General features: G+C 37.9%; 1 protein-coding gene across 1 annotated transcript in view; it reads right to left on the bottom strand.

The window, feature by feature from the left end:
- Positions 1-15,148, bottom strand: part of HCN1 (hyperpolarization activated cyclic nucleotide gated potassium channel 1) — a 200,465-nt gene that overhangs the window by 10,937 nt on the left and 174,380 nt on the right. The window contains exon 8 of the mRNA XM_014964861.1: positions 9,840-10,080. Coding sequence (XP_014820347.1) covers positions 9,840-10,080 — 241 coding nt within the window. The remainder of the gene's footprint in view (positions 1-9,839; positions 10,081-15,148) is intronic.

The raw sequence follows: 15,148 nt of genomic DNA, 5'->3' as shown, positions 1-15,148 counted from the left end.
AACTTTCTTCCTTATATCTAGTCTGAATCTGCCCTCTTTTAGCTTAAAACCATTGCCTCTTGTCCTGGTGCAACAGCCCCTGCTAAAAGCTCTGTCCCCATCTTTCATATCAGATCCCTTTTAAGTTCTGAAAGGCTGCAAATAGGTCTCCCTGGAGCCTTCTCTTCTCCAGGCTGAACAACCCCAACTGCCTCAGCCTGTCTTCATAAGGAGAGGTACTCCAGTCCTCTGATCACTTTTGTGGCCCTCCGCTGGACCCGTTCCAACAGGTCCATGTCTTTCCTGCACTGAAGGCTTCGGCCCTGGATCCAGTACTCCAGGTGGGGCTTCATCACAGCAGAGTAGAGGGTTAGAATCACTTCCCTTGACCTGATGACCGTGATTCTTTTTTTTAAGTTCTGAAAGGCTGCAAATAGGTCTCCCTGGAGCCTTCTCTTCTCCAGGCTGAACAACCCCAACTGCCTCAGCCTGTCTTCATAAGGAGAGGTACTCCAGTCCTCTGATCACTTTTGTGGCCCTCCGCTGGACCCGTTCCAACAGGTCCATGTCTTTCCTGCACTGAAGGCTTCGGCACTGGATACAGTACTCCAGGTGGGGCTTCATCACAGCAGAGTAGAGGGTTAGAATCACTTCCCTTGACCTGATGACCGTGATTCTTTTGATGCAGCCCAGGGTACAGTTGGCTTTCTGGGCTGTGAGTGTACATTGCTATCTCATGTCCAGCTTTTCACCCACCAGTACCTCCAAGACCTTCTCAGCAGGGCTGCTCTCAATTCATCCCCCAGCCTGTATTGATACTGAGTGTTGCCCCAATCCAGACGCAGGACCCTGCACTTGGCTTATTGAACCTCATGAGGTTCACAGGGGCCCACTTCTTGAGGTTGTCCAGGTCCCTCTGGATGGGATCCTGTCCCTCAGGATTGTCAAGGGCAACACTTAGCTTGGAGTCATCTGCAAACTTGCTGAGGATACACTTGATCCCACTGTCTGTGGTATTGCTGAAGATATTAAACAATATATTGACAGTATAATTTAATTATTTTAAGAAAGGTTGTTAGTCCTAATTACTTTCACAGGAAAGAGAGCCAAACACATGTAGTTAGAATACAATTGCCTTTATAAAAAGTGGCATGTTATCTAACCAGAGACATTTTATGTTCCATCCTGACTTGACTCTTCTTTTATCTATCTGAAAGTTCTGAAAATTGCTCTGGTCAAGTTTTCATGACTAGACCTAACATAGGCCAGTAATATTTCTTACATCCACCTATTTTCTATTGTTAACTCAAATTCTTCAGAGAAAGCTCTGTTTGATAGAACGGACGCTTAGGGTCATTATATAAAAAGGAAATGCAAGTCCTTTATTTTGTCTTCAATGCTATTTATAAGAGAGCATCCATACATTTTTATTTTACTTTAATGAAGTGTTCTTTTTACCAAGGGCAACTAAGATGGTCTATTCATTGTCTTGCCCAAGCTCATCATTTGACTGATATTTATGGTATTTTATTCTATTTAAAAAAAAAAAAAAATCTCAGATTCTACGATAATGTGCCTAAGTGCAGAGTTAGCTTTCATACTGGCTGGTCAAAAGCCAAAAGTGATTTTGTGTGATTCATTTACGCCTACTTTTGTTCGGATGGATGCCTATTTCCTGTTGAAAAAGGCCACTTAGTTCCTTATGTATTCAGTGTTATGCTTTTGTTACCTTGAGTTTGGCAAACAATAACAGTTACAAATTAAAGTATTCAACTTGAATTTAAGTGGACTGTAAAAATATTGCACTTCATTTTTTTTCCATTAAATTATTAAACAAATTATCAGAGACTGTCAGTTCTGAATTAAATATTTAGATTAAATATTTAATCTAAAGTCAAATATTTAGTTTAAATTCTACTGTGTAAAATTGAAGGTACTTGCAAGATCATCTTCTGGTTTATCTCTGTTGGCCACCTCAGATTTCCAAGCTGTGCTGGTGTGATACTTTGCTTGTATCTAATTCTTTCATGTGTAAAATCTAAATTAAAAATTTATACTGTTCATGAATTTGCAGAATCAGAATTATAATTTGGTTTGAAGATTATGTTATTTAGATAGACTTATTAATAGCATTCTTATTATTAATATTGTTAAATTTTTGTTTACATTTGCAAATTAATTAAATACTCCAATCCAAACCTAATTCTACCTTTTAGCATCACAGAGTAAGTCATTTTCATTCTATCTTCTTAAAAAGTCTCTTAGACTTTAAAAAATAATATTCTGTCTGCATAGCAAGAAGTTCTTCTGACTATATTATGTCAAAAGAACAACACAAGGCAGAAGAAGAAATTATGCTATATGTGTCCTCAAAATGGCAAACTAGTCAGTACCAAAATGACATTTCATTTTTAGGACCTCTTGCAGACAACATTTTTAAAAAAATGTTCTATATTTTTCACCTGAAAAGTATTTTATGAATGAGGTGGTATGAAAATCTGGAGATCCTGCTCCCTTAAAGCATTTAATTTCGTACTTGTTGTTGAGAATGTGAATAATCACACCTCCTGGAGGCTACATATAATTAGTTTACTGCACTGGAGCATGAGTACTGAGAGACTTAATTCACCAATACCTTTAATAAGGAGGAGCCATATGCATTTTTGCAAATGTAATTTGCACTATTTTTGCAAAATATAAAGCTGTGTATGATATTATATTGTCTGAGTCTAAAGTAGTGAGCATTTAGACACTTTAACAGCATTTTGCCTATTTATAATCAGTATTATGCTGCAAATCTTTAAAAGTAGTCTATCAAAAGGAAGTACCTAGAGTTTACCCAGAAAAAAATAAGTGGCAAAATGTAATCTATAGTGACTCAAGATTTCCCATGGTATTACTTTCCACTGCACTGGTCTAAAATACACTGACAGTTGCTGTTCCAAAATGGGAAAAAGCTCCATAAATAATAGGTAGGTCAAAGAAGTTCTGGCTAATTGGCCTTCTACAAGTTGAAGCAAATGCAAGATACAATTTATTAGAATTCCAAGTGTGGAACGATAACTGTTAAAACAGTATTAAATTATTTAAGCAAAATAAAATATTTAAAAATATAAAGTATTCCATGAGCTACATGTTATAAAAAATAAACCAAAAAAAGAAAATATGCCATAATATGTCTCTGGGACATATTCTGGGAAGATGAAGATGAGAATTTGATTTATGTATAATTTTGCTAGATGAATGATGATAATCAACACGGTTAGCGATATCTGTCTTTGAATAAGTAAAATAAAACAAATTTTTACCTCTTTGTACAATGCAAGATGAAGACCATTACATTTCTATATTCATATTCACACACAGCAACTCCTATACCTATATCATAAAAAGACTTTTAAAAAATCACATGCATTTCTTCATGTTCAACATTGCTGGACGCTCATAGAAAAAAATATTTTAAGCAGTATGAGTTTTAGTTAGTCTACAAATTGATTTATTGAATGACTCCAAGTGGCATGATACCATTGGGATTCCCAATGAGAGAAAAAAGCAGAAGAAAACAATGGAGAGGGAGAAGTGCAATGGACACATCACAAATTGGGTACCATGAATTATTGCACACCTACCTACTGCAACGAGGAAACTCCCTCCAGCTGCAAACACAGTGAAACCTCCATGGGCCCCCCAGGCCTAATTCATAAAAATATACCTACACTTCCTACTCACTCAGCCTTGGATTTCCCTAGCAATATCGGCATTCCTTCAGCTCTAACACAGTATCTGTTAAAAACAACAAAAAGGGGTTATAATTTCCTGGAACTTACATCTGGGTTGCTGAATGAAGGAAAGCCGGTGTAAACACAGGTGGGAAAACAGATGGAGAAAAGAAAAGATTGCAGGGAGACAAGTCTTGAGTCCTTGGAGGCAGGGAGGAATTTTGCCAGTGACTACAGCAAGAGCAGGATGAGACCACTGTGAACCACCAGTCCTCTGCCCGGCAGCAAGAAAGCAAACGAAGTAACAGCAGAGTCCTGAACATGTTTCCAGGTAAGTAGGAAATCTTTGTGGTGCGCCTTACTGGCTGGGTAGTGCTGGGTCTATTCCTTTCTTTTTCTCTTTGAGGGCACGTCAGCCCCACTCTAACACACCGGTTAAGCACAAAGGCAGTTCAGCACATGCTTTGCTGGACCAGGGCTGCACACCCAGAGTGCTTCCTCTGACTCCACAGGGCTGGCAGCTGGAGGGGAACTGGACATCACGAAACCACTCCTGCTCATCAATGTGCTCTGTAGCGGCTTTGGGACAGCTTTAACCTTTATGTTTGGAGGGGTAACAATGTGAGGTGAGTTATAAAATGGCAAAAAGCTGCTTTTCTCCTTTGTTCCCCAAGCTTGTAGCTTGCCGTCCATAGCGGAGCGCATGCAAACACCAGCAGACTGGGGCTGGGGTATGCAGAGAAGTGGAGGGTCATAAGGCATCAGGGTGCAAAAGGCCTTTCCAGAAGGGAAGGAGAAATTGCAGAACCAGATCTTATTGAAATGACTAAAGAAGTCCTAAGAGCCACATGTGGACCCAACTAAGTAAGGTGAAGGAAATTGTTAGAAAGGAGTTCTTACATTAAAGAAAACTTCTCTTTGGTTTATCACACTCCTGCATGTTTGTTGTTGTAATTAATCATGAGACATTTTGAATCACCAACACATAGCATATTATTATGGAGTGATTTTGATATCATTTTACTGCAGCAAAAATCAGAATTGTCTCATAGCAGTGGTATTGCACCAGTTTATACCAAAATATATTGGTATAATGTAAATCAGATTAGTATTAGACTGATTAGATACATTATTATTTCTGCTTTGTAAAGCCTCAGTAAACGACATGTGCTTCTCTATAAGCAAAAGACTCATATTCTTGTGCTTCATCTGTAGCTACTTCAAAATCTTTGCATTTTAACAATTTTATGTGTAGTGAAGAATTAATATGCATTCTGTTCAGTAATTCCTCCTATCACAAGAAGCCTTTGAGTAACTTCTAATACAATCACCTGGTACTCAGTGGAAAAGGTTCAGTAGGATTGAAACCTGGCAATTTCCTCCCTGCCATTTACTACTGGGATTATAGCATAAAAGAGTTTGAACTACCAAGTTATTAAAGAAGAGAAACACAAATATGCACTGAGACAAACAAAAAAAAAAAAAAAGAAGGAAGCTCTCATTCTCCACTGCTGTGTCCTTAACAAAGACTTTATATTTTCAGTATACTCAAGACCATGGACAAGGTTATAAAAATTAAATAATCTAGCCATCATAACATCCTCAAAATACAGTTGCTTACATTTTTCACTTGTCTTGTGAATTCTGATTCTCCATCCCAGGAAGGATGAATGCAAGTGGGTTCATCTCAAGCTTGCAATTCAACTTAGCTGCAAGCATACGTGCAGTCAAGTTTTCCTACTTGCTGTTCAAAAGGGAATTAGACAACAGGGATAGGTCTAAGGTCTAACCTTCCCACTCCTTTTCATCTTCTGAAAGTTGCTTTAGTGTTGTTCAGACATGCTCTTGCCCCTTGCATTTTCTTCCCTTTCCCCTCAGTCTCATGTCCATGACGTTCCCTTGCAGTCACAGTTTCTCAGTCTCCTATTTCTTTGCACCACTCACAACCTGACTCTTACCCACACAGCCCTCTCTCTGTTGACCTGCATCTCGCTTCCCACACTCTTCTGACCTCCCCTACCGTTTTGTCCCATGCCCTGACCATCCACTCTCTCCTGATCTTCTTCATTCATGTTTTAGTCTCCCTACAGAAGAAGCTAGAAGGAGAAAGGCAAAATTTCCATTGAGGGAAACCTTATTTCACCTCATATGAAAACTGTGTCAGTCTCAGTGGGAGAAGTTTCTCTTTTATTTGTAAAGATAAAAGATTCATTTACCGATTTCCTGAAAGTAGCAGCAATTCCATTCCTAATAACAGAAAACTAGGAGACATTTTAGAAAACAGAGGTAAAAAGCGAAGGAACACATAAAAAACCCCAGACTTTTAGGAAAAACGACTATTGCTGTATTTCCTCAAAAATAACAAAGTATGGTCCTGAAGAATCCCACTGAACCATCTATAGAGTATTTAAATCCTGGAATTTTCCACTGGTAACTGTGGGTTACACCATTTCACTGATGTAGAAGTCACTAATTCACTGACTAGAAGTGGCTCACAATAATTGTGCAATATCGTGAAAATCAGTTTAATGTATTCTTCATTGCCTAATTCCTGTCCCTTTTATAAAAACTCACACAAGCTCACCATGTGAAGACAGAGATTCTGAGGTAAGGCAATAAAAAGTTCCTATTTTCTTTAAATGACAGTAAAAGGCAAGGAAAATAGATTGTCCTGAATCTTTATGAAACAATCCTTCCAGTGATCCATGTCTGTTCAAGACATAATTTAAGGCACTCTCTTTAAAACATTTCCTCTGTGGTCATTACTGAAAGGTTTGAAAGAACACAGTCAACCTCAAATCACACTTTTTTCTGAACATATTTATCATCTAATAATTCGGGGATATTGCTTTTTGGTATGTTGACTGCAGATCTGAGGGAGGGTAGGCCAGTCAGTATTTCTCACGCATTCCCTTACACATTTTGTGTATTCCATCAAAGGGGGAGTAGGTGTGAGGGTAGAAGGTATGTGGCCTAGGGAAAAGGATAGTACCAGAAATTACTTTTGAATTTGTACTAGCACTTGGAGTAGATACATAGGATGATAATATCCTTCAATCAGCAGTCTGGAAAAAACTTATTGGGATGGAAATTAGCATCCAAGTAATGCTAAGTAATTCTCCTGCACACAAAGTTCAAGATTAGATTTATGAGCACACATGAAGTTAAGGGGACAGGATGCTCTTCCCACAGGAATACCAATGAACAAACCACAAGATCTATGTGGTTACATACTTGTACTTACTCCTTCCCTCCAGAAAGGAGAAACCAATGAGCACAGATGAGGAAAGAGGCAGATCGTAACAAAGCCCGGATCTATGGAGAGCTCTCCAGCGTCACCATTCTGCACATCTCTCAAAAATCAACAGAGAACTTAAAGCAGAGGCAAAGTGTAGTCTGATTAATCTATTCCATTGACGGTTATCCATTTGCACTTCCTTTTTGAAAAGAATTTCCAAGCAATTGTAAGGTTTATCAAGTTTCATCTTTTAACACTCAGATCCATAGGGAAGCCTGTTTTTTAATTAAGAACAAAGATCAAGCAAGAGAATTTAAATGTTCAAGTGCATTTCAGTCTTCAAACCTCCAGATATTTCCTTTCTTTATTACCGCAACATTTGGTTTTCCAGGCTTCCTGTCTCCTGACAGTCTCCATTCAAGCCTCTGCCAAATACTGGTGACACTGCTTTGGTTCTTCTTAAATCTTGGCTTTCACACTAACCTCCAGTTCTCCAAAAACTCCAGAGTGCCATAAGTTTTCTACAAATACAATGTTGTCAATACCCAAACATTTTACATATTTTAAGTTTGATAAACATTTTTCAAATCCAAGGCAGAATGTTGGTAAAACCCCTCTTGAGTTCTGGAAAAAAGCCTTCCTCTCCAGGGCCCCCGGGAGACTCAGCTCCAGGATGTACCTGACACCCAACCATTAGCATCTCTGAGCTGGGACTGTGAACCTCCAATTCATAAGACATTTAAAAATTGAAAAAGGATCTGTTTAGGTATGGCACACCTCTCCCACCTGTGTGTCCTTGCGTTGCTTGTGAGAGCACAAGTGTGGATATTGATATATTGTGTCAGACCTGGCAGCTATACATTGAATTTGAAGTTATAAGTTGCAGCTTCTTAAACAGTATCTCAGCCTAAAATTTTGCATGTCTCCATTACGGATTTAAACACAGACTTACTCTTCCAGCTTGTCATTTTATCAATGACAAGTGCTCTTGTGTCTGCTTTGGTCAGGAAGCTGTACTCAGATTCTGGTACAGGGAAAGAGTGTCTTCTCCATGGAGATGAGAATATTAGATTATTTTTTTTTTCTGCTTGGACAAACCAAACCTTTTCAATTCACAGTTATGAATCACATACTTTGGATTTTATGGCGCTTCCTTTCTCAGATTCTCTCTCCCTGTGTGCTTGCCCTCTCCTCTCCTCTCCTCTCCTCTCCTCTCTTCGCCTTCGCCTTCACCTTCTCCTCCTTCTCCTTGCCTTACCTCTCCAGGCTACATCCAGCAGCAGCTATTATCTTCCATTTGCCCCAGCAGCTGACAGGTTTGGGATGTATTTGCCCCCATGTTTCCACCCCTTGTCTCATCCCAGCTGCAGTCTGGATGAGGAAAACTGCTTTGGTATGCAGTGCAATATGTTCTTGTGGTGTCTGGATATTGCAAGTAGCTTATTTTTTGTCTGCATTCCTGCTAAGAAGGGTAGCGGATGGACAGGATGAGCTAAGTAGTCGTTTGCACTGCAACAACAGGCTGACAGTTATGTAAAATACTTTCATGCACAATCCCTTCTGATCCTCTGCTGGTTCAGAGGAGTATTATGGTCAGATTCAGCACGCAGGCTCTTGCAAACTCATTTTCATAAACTGGGGCACTGCTAAGCATAGAGAAGACCAAGACCAAGGTTGCTCTGTTTCTTCCTCCTCAGCATTCACCTTTTCTTTCACCTTAATCTCCTGTCTTCAGCATCTACAGTCTAAGCCTGTGGGATAAGCACAAGACCTCTTTACTGAAGTGCTTCTACAAATAATAGTACAAATCACCTTGCAGAGGCTACTGCAGGGTGACAAGGCCTGCTGGCCAGATGAGTAGGAGTTGCTTTAGCATATTATTCTAAAATGGGATTAGTTAAGTAACTCTATAGCCCAATTCAAACACTGAGTCCAATTCACTTTTCTAAGCTTCCCACTTCTGTATATCAGCTAAATACCACTGATTAGGCTTTCAATTGAACATTTTCTGAAAGGCTTTTGCCTGAGTTCTGGGATGATTTGTGGGATTCAACAGAAAAGTAATACAATGACCAACTAACTGTAACCATCATGGGCAGCAGTGGTACACACAAATGTTCAATCAGCTGCTGGACACTATCATTGCTGCTACTTACAGAAGCAGACACCTTTTCCATCGCAGAAGGACAATTTACATTCACAAGGAACAACATTTTCATATAGGTCAATTATTATATGTAATAAAAGAGATTGCTTTCATCCAAATATAAATATTCAGATTCAAATTTGGATTAAAAATTGTATCTGTTTTTTACTAATATACATCTGTTAGGGAGTTATCAAGGCAGAGAGGGAGTCCAGTTTCTCATAGTATATACTGGAAGGATAAATATTTTTGTGTGCTAAAATTCGGTGGAAAAGCACTGATAACAGCTTGAAATATTCATGAATACCAAAATATCCTGTATAGATAATGGTCTTTGATCCACTGCCTAATTTTGTAATTCTTACATGATTTTAACCTTTTAGAAGTACTTTACATTTATGACTCAAAAATTGTATCCCTTTTCAAAGAAGATGAATCCTGTTTATTTTACTTTTTAATAGATATAAAATTACTATGAAAAGTATTATATTTCTATTTAAATACTGTCTGTTAAATAACAGTGCTCTTAATTAAAAATAACTTCAGAATTCAGCAAGGTCATTCTGCATCTTTAATAGCTATCCTCACAACAGTAAGCAGACTCTGAATGTCTTATTCAGAAATATTCTCTTCACTCATCACTGCAGCTTTAATTGTCTAGGCAAAGACACTCTGTTGTCTCTATGTGTCTGATACCTGAACATGTTTTGTTCTAGTGCATTCACTCCAATGTTATAATTCATTTTTTCTTACTCACCTCCGAAGTAAGAGCCATCTGTCAGCTTCAGCTCCTTATTGGATTTGGTGATGACACCAGCGACACCATGCTGAATGAAATACATCTTTTTACCTACAGCCCCTTCTCGGATAATATAATCACCAGGTTGGAACACCTCAAATCTCAGTTTGCTTAGCATGGCAGTTACAAAATTTGGGTCTGCGTTAGCAAAAAGAGGCATTGTAGCAACCAGCTTCCGACAGTTGAAGTTGACAATCTCCTAAATGGGAAGGAAACAAAATTATAATAACGGTCAGCAAATGTTTACAATACAATCAGCACTGAAAAAAAGACTTTCTTCTTCTTCTTTCATACAGAAGTTCTTTATGTTCATATTAGACTTTTCCGTGTTTCTTTCTGTGCCTAATTTTTTAGTCTTTTCATTATACTTTAATCTGTTTCTAGTGAAGTGATTGAAACAACAGTGAAGTTTGATTTATATGTCTGAGGTGAAAGGTTGTCTTCTTTAGGTGATTTTTCCCATTATTCATTATTTCTTTTGGATTTTAATGGGAGAAATATGACAGAAAGACAAAAACTAAATAGAAATTACACTGCCTGACAACAGTATTAGCTGCTGCAATAACTCTATTAGGTGATAAAATTATGCAAGCCCTGTGTTTTCAAATATTACAGCAGTAACAACTTTCTGATCAGAACAACTCCAGTGGTAATATGAATGGTAACATTACAGTTAGCTGCATGGCTAGCTGAAATCAACAGGAAAATTTCCTTCCCAGAATTAATCCATTTTATAAACAGACAGGCATACATTCCTGTCTTTTAAAGAATTACATATGTGGTAGACACCTATATGCAGAAAGTTCTGCTATTTTTCTAAGAGTTCTACAAGTCTTAAGGATGTCTCCCACCAAGAATATTTATATTTACAGAGCCCACTATGAGCACATTTACATGTAAGTATTAGTATTAAAAAACTATGAATATCCTACTTGATTTAAATTAAAAAAAGAAAAAAAAAAAAAAGAACAATTTCTGAAAGAGTTTCAAGTTCATTCTTGCAGACCTTACTTTATATTAGGAAAATTGGCATGGTCAGTTGTCATATAGATTTAACAGCATACTGAAGAGCTGACACTAATCAGTAGTACATATGAAGAGGGGCTCAGGCAGGCAACGTCTACTGTGTTAGCAACTCAAACATGAGAGGAAGAGCATATATGATCATCTGCATATAAATGCACACAGAGCAAATAAAAGAAAAACACAACTAGCAGTCACCTAACTGCTTTGTAAAACTAAATAGAATTTAACTGTTAGTGGAGCATCCCTAACATTTCCTACACTAAGCCAAGGCTTAGTGTAATTGTAATTGATGTAAAGGAGACATTCCACCTTCGAGTACTCTATACTTAGATAAACACTATATAACCCTTTTTTCCCCCTCCTCTTTTTCTCTCTGTAGTGAGCCAAGGGATACAAAAAATAAATATTTTTATATAATCATAATTTAATGTAGATTTAGTTCCAGAATTATTGGGTTAAAGACAGAGTGAATAAAGAGTAAGGTGCTACATCTTTGAAGTCAATCACTAAGCTCCAACTGAATCCAGTGGGGATATGATTCCACCAAGAACATTTTATCTGAGAATTATTTATAAGTGATGGAAATAGAACAACACTCCTCTCACATCACTTTTCACTGTACTGCCTCACTCTCCCTCACCCTCTCTGATTGCCATAATTTTGCCTTCTTGGCATGCCTGAAACACTGCATCATGTACGGACTCCATGGCTAAGCATAAATGGGCTGGATTAAGACAGGAGAAGACAGATCTGAGACCAAGAGCAGACTTCTTCATGGTTGTATGATACTAGAAATGTAAAGGAATACATGGCAGGAATGGAAACTAGAAAAGCTGTGAAGAAAAAAGCACTGATAGATTCCTATTTATAGAAGGGAAGAGCAGGCTGGCTGTGCCTCCCACCAGCAGGCAAAAACGTAGATGCTACTGGTGTGACACTGTAGGACAATACTGTCTACACACATGACATCAGAATCAGATCTAAAAAAAAACCCCAAAACTAGTCTTGCTTGCAAAAACTGATGGAAATTTTGATGCAAGATATGTGCTGTTTACCTGAATCCAAAAGTTATCTCAAGGAATAACACTGCAAGGTATGAACTACCAGATAGCTGTCATGGGTGTTCAAGATCAGTGAATCCTGCTGAGTCAGTAAATCAAGAGGAGCAATCCCAAGCTACCCCTTCAAGTATATTCTGTATGAGGGAGTAAATATTACAGAAAGGTTCTAGCTAACTACCTTTCTAAAAGATGACGATAAACTGGTTTTCCTTCTCATCTAAATACTCCATTTCTCAGTTAAGCTTCAGCCACCACCTCCATCCCAAGGAAAAGTTATTCTCTGCTCCTGCTGCTTGCAGTATGGTGGCATCATGTGAGGAGTCCCAAACTATCTCCTCAGCTCTGTATGAGACTGCTTTACTGCAGTCTCGGTTGATGCTGGAAAGCTGGCAATAACTATTACTTCTCTTGCCTTGCCCAGGGACTTTTCAGTAGACTTGCTGCTTGTTTTCTGTTTCTGAAAGTGAATAGCTTGTCTTGCATGCCCAGGAGGCAGAGAAAGGAAATTACTAAAGAAAGCAGAAATTGACAGGAAATTATATAGAAGCCGGTGGGGAAGCACAGAAAAGGCTGGCAGAGTGGAAAGTTCAACTCCAGTCATGATCAGGAAAAAAGAGTAAAATAGACCTAGATGGAGTAGTATTAAGACAGAAAGAATGGGAGGAAAATAAAAGGAAGGAACAGAAAGACCTAGAAGAAAGGGGAAAAAAGAACGCAGGAAAGTTGGCTGTAAAAAGAGAATGAGAAATTGAAATTCCTGAAAAAAAGAGAGCAGAGAAGCATGATACCTGGAGAAAAGGTATCTGGAGTGAAAGCTGAGAAGTAGTGCAGACGAAGTAAACAAAAGAGAAATTGAAAAAAAAAAAAACAGACAAGTGATCAGTAATATATATTTATAGCAGCATAGGACAGCATGATAGAGACAGAGGGGAGAACACAGATCTTTGTGACTTCTGTGCACAGAGCCAGTCCAGCATGACCAGAAAGGAGTTCATCCCAACAAACACACCCCTGTTGCAGGATATTCACCCTTGGAGCCTCATGTCCTCTTATGGCTCCATCTTCTGCCCACCTTTCTCTCTCAATACGTAAACTATATCTGGATATTCCCATGTATACACATACGTTACCTACTCAGCCTGAATTGCCTAATGAAGGTAACAACATAGCTACAAAACTACCCTGCTGTGGTAATTTCAGCCATTATGTCCTAGTAATGCATTCATTTTGTTGATTAGTTTTCTGAGAAAGTTTATGCTAAAGTACAAACTCTCCCTATTTAAGATGTTAGAAGGTGGAAAATTACTGAGGGAAAAAGAAATGTGTCATTTTTAAGTGCTTTGTTTTTCTTTAAAGTGTTCTTTTATTTAAATATGAGATCATTCAGAGCAAGCAAAATACATTTCCCTGAGTCTTAATCACAGGCAGAGCTGCAATTTCAGATTCTTGTGTACTACTTTAAATATCATCTTGGGGAGAAAGAAAAAGTAAAGATTATGAAAACATTTTATGTAACTCAGAAAGTAATAGGAGAAATAGTTCTGTATTTCAAAAGAAAGGTAAGAAAAGAACAAACTGCCAAATTAAAAGTTGACATTTTGTGCAGAGAAAAATCTTTCACTCATATGTTCTTTAAGTTTCTTTGGAGCCAGACTGGAACCAGATTATGCTGCCCAGTATGATATCTTAATTAAATGACATAATGATATTTTTGTCTCACCTCTGCATGAAGAAAATACCAAGTGAAGCGTTAAGAAAAGATTACGAGTGTATTATACAGCAGAAGTGGTTAAAGGGCAAGAGTGATTCAGACCTACATGGAGCAAGTGTTGATCTAGTTCAAGTATTGGTCTCTGTTACACAAGAACTAAGTTGGAGGTGCAATGGTCTGCTTTATACAAGAGATTGTTTAGGCAATCACTTTGGCTTCTGCTCCTTTATACTGTACTGGTCTTATTATTCATTTTGGCCTTCCTGGCTACTTTTTCAAACTGATTTTAAAGCATCAGTTATTATAATTTTGCATGGGTAGAGTATTTCAGGAAGCTCCTATGCATCTCAAGATACCACGTTTACAGAGGCAGCCACAAGGCTGTCTTAGCTGTGATCAGGGCATGGCAGTAGCATGGCATGGCATCTCTGATGGCATGTGTAAGAGGTTTTTTTGGGATCTTTGCTCCGGGGGAAGGTTTTTAGATAGAGGTAGTGCTTTTAGTTAGACTCACTGGAAAAAGCTGTTGTTGGAAGAAAAGAAGCAGACAAAATTCTTGAAAGATCTGTACACCCGACATGTTCTTTGCTTTTTCCCACTAATCCAATTGATCTAATGAAAGCTACTACCTCCATCTACAAACCACACCCTTCTTATGCATAGGCCACCAAAGTCTGTTAATGACTACATTGAAAAATAGCTTAGTTTCATTAGGTCACTCCTACTATTATTGTAAAAATCTAGTGCACAACTCTAACAATGCACATTTTTTTCTGAATGGCATCTCCTTTACACTCTTCTTTCAAAGGATGAGAAACTAAATCAGTCAATTTTCTGGCCATTGAAAGGAATAAATCACTTTATTGAGAAAGCTATTTTTTCACGTAGAAATAACTCAGAAGAAAAAAACTAAAATACTGAGCAAGTGATTAACAGAGAACTAAAAGGAAAAACAAGATATTTAAGGATTTGGAGCTGTATGAGCAGGTTAAATATATATAACCTGGGTTTTAAGGAGTCATATTCTATATATGTTGATGATTTCCTGTAATTTTTTAACCCATTGGTCAATTACAACTTTGGCAGAAAGAAGGTATCCTACTGATATTAAGTTCTCACAGGTTTTATGACAGCAGGCAATCAGGAGCACTAGGATTAGTACCCCACTGAGGGAATGCCTATATCATTAGCTCACAACTTGTTTAATGCCAGAAAATCTACACGTGGCAATGGGATGCAATATTTTTCATTTTTGGTGCACCTGAAATTGTTCAAATGCAGTTCTATATGGAGTGTATGACTTAAAAATAAATATAAATATTAAATAAACAATAGCTTTCATATAAGTAATAATGACTGTGCATTTTTCTCTTTGAATGGGATTTCCACAACTTTCCATTTTTCAATTACATTGATCAGTTTTAGCACATGGAGTTGGCCTAGAGTTTTACTTACAAATAGGGTAAATT

This window comes from Calidris pugnax, unplaced genomic scaffold, assembly GCF_001431845.1.
Source record: "Calidris pugnax isolate Ruff unplaced genomic scaffold, ASM143184v1 scaffold273, whole genome shotgun sequence".
NCBI lineage: Eukaryota > Metazoa > Chordata > Aves > Charadriiformes > Scolopacidae > Calidris > Calidris pugnax.
This window is presented reverse-complemented; position numbering and strand designations above follow the sequence as displayed.